Here is a 9620-nt window from a genome sequence, read left to right as displayed (position 1 = left end):
TTTCAAACTGCCCAATCAGAACTCTTGGGGACAGAATCTTCTCGAAGTGGGGTTGGATGCTAGCCTCTCTGTCTGCTGAGATGCTACACCATCACCTTCCATTGAGTTGTAAATTCCTTTCAGGTAGATTGCAAGCCCCTTGCAAGCCCCTTCTGTGTTACTGGGTTACTTTGGTTCAGGCTTTGCAATGCTACTAGGCCTGAACTGCACATATTCATGACACTGTGCCAGCTCTAAGACAGGTGGCGCTTCATGCTGACGTTTGCAGCATGTCCATCCCATGCAGGGGACTTTGCATCCGGTGCACATCCCACCCCCACCTCCACCCCATTTGGGCAATTTGTGCTGGTGTTGGAGGTACAGCAATGTGGTGTTGCACCGGCGCCCAGGGTGAATCCATTGGCAGAACTAGAGAGTTGTTGTTGCTGGTGCCTGAGGGCACATGCCCACAGCTTATGTCGCTCAGACTGGCATTTCTGAAAAGATCACAATTTTCCTACAGTGTGAGGTCTGCCACATGCATTGCAGCAGAAATGTCCCAAGGCAGGCGCATGGTGGCTGTGGCAGCTGTGGATCCTGAGCCACTCCCCCTCCAAGGGCATCATCACGAACAGTGAAGCCCACCAGGGCCAATGCCAGGGGCATGCCAGCACCATGCCAGAGAATGCCTGGCCAAATCAGGCAGGGCGGACGTTGGGCAAGTTTCTCGATACTGTACTGATTAACCAGGAACACGACTCCTCTGACTGACAGGAGTGTGCAGAGATTAGGCACACAAGTTGTTGACTCTGTGCTGTTGCGTAACAGAGGTGGCAATGCCAAATCCAGCCCCAACTAAGAAGCAGAGCTCACCCAGCTAGGGGCAGTGGCCAAACTACGGGAGAACAGAGGAAGAGTGAGATCCGGCCTCACCATGGAGCTGAATGTCACAGTCACCCTCTTCCTGGTAGCCTTCATCTCCTGGCTCCTGGTTGCCGTAGCCAAGAGGAAGGGGGCGTCCAAGGGGAAACTGCCCCCTGGGCCGACTCCTCTGCCTCTGATTGGGAACTTTCTGCAGATCAAGTCATCGGAGACCTTAACGTCCCTGATCAAGGTGAGTGCCAGTCCCTCAGAGCAGGGCTTGGGCACTAAGTGGGGACGGGGGGTTTGGAAGAAGGATCAATAGGCCCCCCTGTCTCCCCCCTTCCTTCTCTTGCACCTGCCTCCATGGATGCACCCTCCCTTCTGCAGGCCCTTCCAGCCAGTGCTGCTGCTTCTGGTTGACTAGATTCTTGGGTGTGCTTGCCTCTACTCAGCCCTGTTGCCACCCCCTGAATCCCCTCTCTGCCTGCCCCTCTACCTGTCCCTAGACTCTACTTTGGTTGCACTTGATGGGTCAAGACCTGGGGGCAGTTTGGCTAGAGCTCTTCTTCCACCCAGGACTGCTCAGCACCCTCTTTGGCTTGACACTGCACTGTCCTTCTGCAATGAGATGGTAGGGAGTTCTCTTGAAATCTTGCTGGTGGCAGTGGCGTAGATAGAAGGGGACAAAGCACTGAGTTTGGCAGGCATTTGAACGTGCCATGCAAGCGGCCCAGAAATTAATCTGTGGAACTCCTTGCCACAGGATGTGGTGATGGCACCTGGCCTAGATGCCTTCAAAAGGGGATTGGACAGATTTCTAGTAGAAAAATCAATCACAAGTTACAAGCCGTGATGGGTATGTGCAACCTTCTGGTTTTAGAAGTGGGCTACCTCAGAATGCCAAATGCAAGGAAGGGCACCAGCGTGCAGGTCTCTTGTTGTCTTGTGTGTTCCCTGAGGCATCGGGGGGGGACTACTGTGAGATGCAGGAAGCTGGACTAGATGGGCCTATGGCCTGATCCAGTAGGCACTGAAATTCTTATGAATGGTCTGCTTGAGTGAACCGCCCAGTCGCCCACAGTGGCAGTGGTCTTGTTGCAAGGCCAAACAGCCACTCTGATAAGCAACTCAGAATGACTCGGTACACAAGGGTGAAGGTTCACAGGCTTTTATTGAATTGTATACAGTTGGTCCACGGGACTCACGTCCAGATCATGAACCTCGTCTGAATGGTGGTCTTTAACTTTTATACTACACAATCCTTTGTCTGAAAATCCAGACTTCTCATTCGCTGAAGGTTTGACATCATAAATGGGGCTCATTTTTAATAGGACATAGATAAAATACCATTTACATACAAGATGGAAAATAGGTGGGCAACAAGTGAGCAAAACCATTGATTGGCTCTTATTTACATACAGGTGGGGTTTCATCTTAACGCTTTGCCAAAATTACACAATTTCCAAAAGTTTACAAAACCAGCAGGGTTCACTGTAACATTATTCCATCCAGCACTGACCAGCACTGATCCAGTACTCACATTTATTAATTTAATTAGGGACCTCTTTGAGAAAATAAGTTTTCATACTATCCCTATTAGAGAAAACACACAAACACTTAAACATGGGTGTGAAGAACTTAATTTGGCAGAACTTCCAACCCATTTATTGACATACGTTCCTTTTAAACCCTTCCTACAAACCTGTTTGAACCAAATTCTATCCAACTTCCTCTTAACAAATTTACCATATAATTCTATATAACTATTATGACTAGTTACTTTGTGTATATTGGTATTGAGGGCTCTGTCCTTTCCTTTTGTGACTGGCTAGCACTTGTAAGAAGGCTTCAGCTAGTTTCTTGTGACCTTTCTACTTTCCAACACAAAACAACCCAAATAGTACTCTGCATATGTGATTTCCCTTCAACAACTCCTTGCTCTATTTACCTTCAAACACATTATATGTATTAATATTATATAACAATAGCAATAACTATGACAAAACAAAAGCACTGCTAATGTTTTGTGCAGAGTACAAAGACAGATCTCTGCCCTAAAGGGCTTACAATCCAGACAAGCTGTTTTGAGGCGACTCTGTACTAGCCCCCCCTCTCTTATCTCTGTTGCAGTTGGCACAACAGGAACTGTTACCCTGCACATGCCTGATCTGGTCTGATCTCAGAAGCTAAGCAGTGTCAGGCCTGGTTAGTACTCTGATGGGAGGCTGCCTGGGAATACCGGGTGCTGTAGGCTTATACCATAGTTTTTCGAGACTGAAGGTTGCCAACCAGTTCACACAAAAAACTCTTTCTTAAGGATGGACCCGGTTATCTTAACTAAATGTTTCAAACTTGTTTCTGCAGGTGTCTGCCAAGAACATCCTTGCCAAAATAAGGATGCCTGCTAAACTAAAGCTTTCTTAAAATCAAGCATTTTGGTTTTTTATATATATATGATTTTTTTAGCTGGAAATGCTTTTATGCTTTAATAAAAGCAGGCAGTTAAACTTACTTATGCTACAGCAGTGTGGTTGTTAAGCTGTTTAAGCATTTGTTTCTAAAATCGAGCAGCTCTCGCTCTTCCATTGTGCATATGCTGTAATATTAAACTAATTCTTAGTACTCTGTTTATAATCTATTGGACTATCCTGGTCTAGGGTCAAAGGTCACCTTGCCTTAGTCTGGATACGCTAAGCGTGCACTGCAGGGAGACCGCCAAGCCCAAGGGGTGCACCATCTTCTAGGCAATGATGCAGAGTTGTCGCTTTTGTTTCCTGTCCAGCTGAGTGAAAAATATGGCCCAGTGTTGTCTTGTGTGCTCCCTGAGGCATGGGGGGGAGCTACTGTGAGATGCAGGAGATGGACTAGATGGGCCTATGGCCTGATCCAGTAGGCTCCAGTAGGCTCTGAAATTATTATGAATGGTCTGCTTGAGTGAACTGCCCAGTCGCCCACAGTGGCAGTGGTCTGGATACGCTAAGCGTGCACTGCAGGGAGACCGCCAAGCCCAAGGGGTGCACCATCTTCCAGGCAATGATGCAGAGTTGTCTCTTTTGTTTCCTGTCCAGCTGAGTGAAAAATATGGCCCAGTGTTCACGGTCTATTTTGGAAACCGCCCCATTGTGATCTTGTGTGGATTTGAAGCGGTGAAGGAGGCCCTGATCAACAAGGCCGAGGAGTTCAGTGGCAGAAAGACCATGCCCACCCTAGAGCGGACCTTCCAGGGCTATGGTGAGAACTGTTGCCTGGCCTGGCTGGACGGGGTGCCCCTCTGCTCCACCCCCGGCTGCCACTCAGGGGAACCCTTTCCATCTTCACAGGGGTGGTGTTCTCAAATGGAGATCGCTGGAAGCAGCAGCGCCGCTTCTCCCTCACCATCTTGCGGAATTTTGGGATGGGGAAGAAGAGCATTGAGCAGCGGATCCAGGAAGAAGCCCAGTTCCTACTGGAGGAGTTTCAGAAGACCAGCGGTGAGGAGGGGCGAGGAGGGTGGGGAGGACCCCCCCCCAGCACTGTCCCAGGCCATGGGGGATCAGGTGACAGCTGACTGCAGAGAAGCAGGCCAAAGGGTCGTAGTGGAAGCAGCCCTGGCTCAGAGGGGGGCTTAGGGCAGGCTCTGAGGATATTGCAATCGGGGCCCTTGACAGACCCCTCAAGACATCCCTCCAGGGCACCCATTCTCTCTCCTTCATGGTGCAGAGAAGCCCTTTGATCCCCTCTTCTTCCTGAGCCGGGCCATCTCCAACGTCATCTGCTCCATCGTCTTTGGTGACCGCTTTGATTACGAAGACAAGGAGTTCCTGGCTCTGATGAAGATAATGAATGACAGCTTCCGTGAGATGAGCACCGCCTGGGCGCAGGTACGCCCCTCTGCACCTGGGAGAAGGGGGAGGGGCCTGGGGAAGAGAAGGACTGATCACAGAGCCACACTGCCCTGCTAGCATCCCATGGCCAATCTCTCTATATGTAGTCTGGGCCAAGGAGGCCATTTCAGGCCCTTTTCCTCCCTCTCCAGTTCTACGACATCTATGCCAGCTTCCTGAAGTACTTCCCAGGCCCCCACACCAAGATTTATGACCTCCTAGAAGACATGAGGCTCTTCATTGCCAAGAGAGTGAAGAAGAACCAGGAGACGCTGGACCTCAACTCCCCTCGTGACTTCATTGACTGCTTCCTCATCCAGATGGAGAAGGTACGGCTCTTGGCGAGCAGGTGAGCGATCCCTGAGCTGGCTGGACAGGGCTCTGCTCCGCTGGGCAGCTGCTTCATCTGTCAGTGCGTGTGCCCCACTGGCAGCCAGACTGCCAGCAGAGAGTCTTCCTGCCACTTTCCGACATCAGCTGCAATGAGGGCACAGCAGCTGCCACACCCCACCCTTCTAACAGTGCTTTGTTCCGGCAGGAAAAAGACAACCCGGCTAGTGAATTCAATGTTAAGAACCTGGAGCTCACCACCCTCAGCCTGTTCTTTGCCGGGACGGAAACTGTCAGCTCGACCCTGAGATACGGGTTCCTCTTGCTGATGAAGTACCCTGAGGTGCAAGGTAAAAAGTGGAGATATGCTCCCTGCAGCAGTGATGGTCGCAACTCATCCCAGCGATGAGTCTGCGCAGGCCAAGGGAACTGTGCGCTAGCAAAAGCCATAGAGTATTCAGAATTAGAAGGTCATCTAGTCCAACCCCCTGACAGGGGGCCACCCAGCCTCTGCTCGGGGGCCCAGGATTGCATGAGGTCAGGTGTTCCAGTGCTGGGCAGCTCTTGCACTGAGGAAATCCCTCCTCACGTCTATATCTGCCTCCGTGTTGTTGAAATCTCTTGGCTCCAAGTCCTGCCCCCGGGAAGCCCAGAGGGCACATCCTCCTGTGTGTGAGCCCTTCAAATGGCTGGCATTTGAAGGCAGCTCTCACACCACCCCACCCCTGCAGTCTTCTCTGCTCCAGGCTAGACATGCTCTGGTAACCAGTCCTACTGAGTCTTGGACTCCCGTCCCCTCGCCATCTTCGTGGCCTTCCTCTGATCTCGCTCCTGCTTGTCACTGTCCTTAAAACGTGGTGCCCAAAACCACCTCCTTCCAATGTTGAGCTTTTTCAAGAGAAGCAAAGAAACTGCCTTCTCTCTAAGAGTTGGCGAAGCCAAATCCTTCTGATAGTTTTAGAAAACATGCAGGGGGGAAAATGAGCCAGAGTCATGCTTAAGATGCTCTCAGATATTTATCAGTAAGACAAAAGATGGCTCAGAATGTTTCTTAAAGGGAAATGGAAAAGAAGGTGCCTGTATTTCAAGCCTAAAATACCTGGATTCTGAATTCCACAAAGGGCGCAGTCCTAGCCTTATGTCAGTGCTGCACATGCCTGATCTTGTCTGATCTAGGAAGCTAAGCAGCATCAAGCCTGGTTAATACTTGGATGGGAGATTGCCTAGGACTAGCAGGTGCTGTAGGCTTATACCAGGGGTGCTCAAACCCTGGCCCGGGGGCCACTTGCGGCCCTCAGAGGCTCCCAATCAGGCCCTCCAGGAGCCCCCAGTCTCCAATGAGCCTCTGGCCCTCTGGAGACTTTCTGCAGCCCATGCTGGCCCAGTGCAACTGCTCTCAGCGTGAGGACAACTGTTCGACCTCTCATCTGAGCTATGGATGAGGGCTCTCTCCACTACTTGCTGTTTCATGTCTGTGATGCAGCAGTGGTAATGAAGGAAAGGCTGGCCTTGCTTTATGCAAGGCCTTTTATAAGCCTTGGGCTATTCCAAGAGCTTCATTCATTCGTATAAGTTCCCTCTCTAATGTATTTATTTATGTAAATTTATTCAAATTTTAAATTGTAAATTAATTCTTTCTTTCCCAGCTCCTGACACAGTGTCAGAGAGATGATGTGGCCCTCCTGCCAAAATGTTTGTACACCCCTGGCTTATACCATAGTCTTTCAAGATTGAAGGTTGCCAAACAGAACCAACCATAGTGGTGCCAATGGGACATGTGCTGCATCCTGCAGTTGGGTGTCACTCACAGAGGCCTCCTCAAAGCCAGGGAATGTTTGTTCCCTTACCTCAGAGCTGCATTGCCCTTATGTCAGTGCTGGAAAGGGGGTTAGGATTGTGCCCAAAGTGTATTTGCTTGGGAGGGAGCAACAAGTGAGCAAGCAAAGTACGGCTGCAATGCTGTGCGCACATTCCCGAGTCAGCCCTTCTGAAAACAGTGGGACTTTGCCTAGGATTGGGCTGTCAGTCAGGTCAATATCACTTTGACAGCAAAGGTGCACGAGGAAATTGACCGCGTGATTGGCCAGGCCCGCGTCCCAAACATCGAAGACCGGATCCAGATGCCATACATGGATGCCGTCATCCACGAGGTGCAGAGGGTCAGCGACCTCATCCCCATGGGTGTGCCCCATGCAGTCACCTGTGACACGGAGTTCAGAGGCTATGTCATTCCCAAGGTACGGGTGGCCCAGGTCCGTGGGCGGGCAGGGGGAACTTCAGCAAGGGGTGTCCCTGGAGCGAGGCTTTCAGGAGCCGGTTTTGTGCCATGCAGATCACACAGCATTGCTTCATACCACCCATAGTGATCCCAGGGAATATGCTGACCACATTCCGGTAGCCCAGCAGGGCAGCCAAGTTGCCTGTCGGGCATCTCCCTCCCAGCCTGGCTGCAGCAGGCAGGGCTGGAACTCCTCTCTGGCCGCACCCAAAGGAAGCACTAGGGGTCAGTATCAAGCCGCTAAATTCTGAGACAGGGAAGGCCGGACTGGAGCAGCCCATCTGTCAGCCATCACATAAGGGACGTGCGGTGGGTGGGGAGGCAGGTGAGGCAGTCCCCCCACCGCTGCTGCCATGTGAGGTGTGCAAGCACACACAACCCACATGCTATGCGCATGGGTTGTATGTGTTGCACACTTCACCCAGCGGCGCTGTTCAAAGGACTCAGGGGGGAGGCTCTGCCTCTCCTGCCTCCCCACTCACTGCAAGTCCCTGCACCACATCACACCGCATCTCACATGCCACTCCTGGGGACCTGCCACTCACATGACTGGGTAGCCCAGCGGTTCTCAGGTGCCAGTCAGAGGAAAACGGAGGTGGTGCTGGATCAGGAGGCAGGTGTGGCACCAGTGAGCACAAAGGTGCTTTTCTCCGGGTCTGGCAGTGCTCCGGCCATGTGTGTCCTGCCGGACTCTCTGCAGGCCTGACAGCTGCCTTCTCTCCTTCCCAGGGGACAGAGGTCTACCCCATGCTCAGCACTGTTCTGCACGACCCCACCAAGTTCAAAAACCCCAACTCCTTCAACCCAGAGAACTTCCTGGACGCCAGCGGCCGCTTCAAGAAGAACGAGGCCTTTATGCCCTTCTCGGCAGGTAGGGCCCCCTCCCAGGGGTTGGTGGTGGCCTGACTGCGCTACTCTTGGGACGTGCGAATGTGGGTCTCCCCCATTCTGGCTCTGGGTGAGCCCCCTTCGGAGCCAGGCCTTTCAGCTGCGGCTCCTGCGTGTTAGTTGAGAAAACACACGCACTGTGCTTTTAGCAGATGAATCAAGCAATCCCCAGGGCCCCGTCCCATCCCACACTCCAGCACTGATGGAGCCCTGCAAGGGGGCGTGCACTGTGTCCTGCGGTGGGGTGCCAGGACGCAGCGGGCCGCCTCCTCCTCAAGGGACTGTTGGTTCCCTTCCCTTGGGGCTGCGTTGCGCCTGCAGCAGTGCTGGAAAGCTGGATAGGATCAGGCCCTTAGTTTGCTTGGTCATCTTGCCCTCTGCGTATAAATGGTTCCTCCTGCTAGACCTGCAGGCTTGTGTTCATTTTTTACCGACTCCAGTCGGGTGCCTCCCCCTGCAGATGCCCAATAGCGCGGATGCTGTTTTGCAGCGTGCTCAGAGGCAGCCGTCCATCACCCTTGCTCCAGCCCCCTGACAGCGACTGGCCTTCACCCAGCCTGGCCTCTTTTCTGTGTGTGGGCCCTCTGGGGACATGAGGTTGTGCTGTGCTTTGAGAACCACTTTTGGTTGCACTTTTGGTGCGTAAATATGATTCTGTACAGCGACCGCAGCCCTGCATGCCAAAGAGGACCGGTGAAAGCAGAGGCTTCTGGGCCGCTGGGAGTGGGGACCTGGGCAGGCCTAAGCCACAGGTGCCGCTGCAAGTTTTGTCTCCTCACCTCTTGCATGAAGAAACATGAGCTGCTGGTGGTGTTTCCAGCACACCTCCTGGGAGAACCAGCTGCTCTGAGCAGGGCAGACCACTCTCGCAACTGCAAGTCTTGCCAGGTCCCGTCTGGCTGATGGCGCTTCTCTTTCCCTGGCAGGCAAGCGGATCTGCCTGGGAGAGGCTCTGGCCCGGATGGAGCTCTTCCTCTTCTTCACCACCATCCTGCAGAGATTCTGGCTGAAGCCCCTCGTGGCCCCCAGGGACATTGACCTCACCCCTCAGGAGAGTGGCTTTGCCAATGTCCCACCCGTGTACAAGCTCTCGGTTGTCCCACGCTGAGCAGAGCCCCCTTTCTCCCCCCCCTTGACTCCCAGAACCCCTTGGTGGGAGGCAGTGGCGTAGCTAGGGGGTGCAGGGGCTAGCAGTTGCACCAGGCATCAAGCTTAAGGGAGGGCAACAAGCTGAACCAGTGACCAAACTAGTCACACTAGTGACCAAAATTGTGAAAATCTTGATATGTATGGATAATACCATTGTGTTAAATATCATTGGAAAGGTAATTTAATGCAGAATGCAATGAAACAAACTGCATTGGAACATCTGGATTCTACCAAAACTTATGACCAGTTAACCAGAAAATGAAAACACC

At 52.3% G+C, this 9620-nt stretch overlaps 1 protein-coding gene across 4 annotated transcripts; it reads left to right on the top strand.

Annotated features, from left to right (window-relative positions):
- Nucleotides 1-913: 913 nt before the first annotated feature.
- LOC136661262 (cytochrome P450 2G1-like) lies at nt 914-9310 on the top strand. 4 transcript variants are annotated; one of them, XM_066638368.1, is made up of 9 exons: nt 914-1093; nt 4068-4074; nt 4164-4313; nt 4543-4703; nt 4859-5035; nt 5245-5386; nt 7086-7273; nt 8044-8185; nt 9129-9310. In XM_066638368.1, the coding sequence occupies exons 1-9, from the start codon at nt 914-916 to the stop codon at nt 9308-9310; spliced, it is 1329 nt and encodes a 442-aa protein (XP_066494465.1). The 4 variants fall into 4 exon arrangements, with proteins under 4 accessions (XP_066494465.1, XP_066494462.1, XP_066494466.1 ...); XM_066638365.1 differs by having other exon boundaries at nt 3912-4074; XM_066638369.1 differs by lacking the exon at nt 4859-5035 and having other exon boundaries at nt 3912-4074.
- The last annotated feature ends 310 nt before the right edge of the window (nt 9311-9620 follow it).

This window comes from Tiliqua scincoides, chromosome 10, assembly GCF_035046505.1.
Source record: "Tiliqua scincoides isolate rTilSci1 chromosome 10, rTilSci1.hap2, whole genome shotgun sequence".
Lineage (NCBI taxonomy): Eukaryota > Metazoa > Chordata > Lepidosauria > Squamata > Scincidae > Tiliqua > Tiliqua scincoides.
This window is presented reverse-complemented; position numbering and strand designations above follow the sequence as displayed.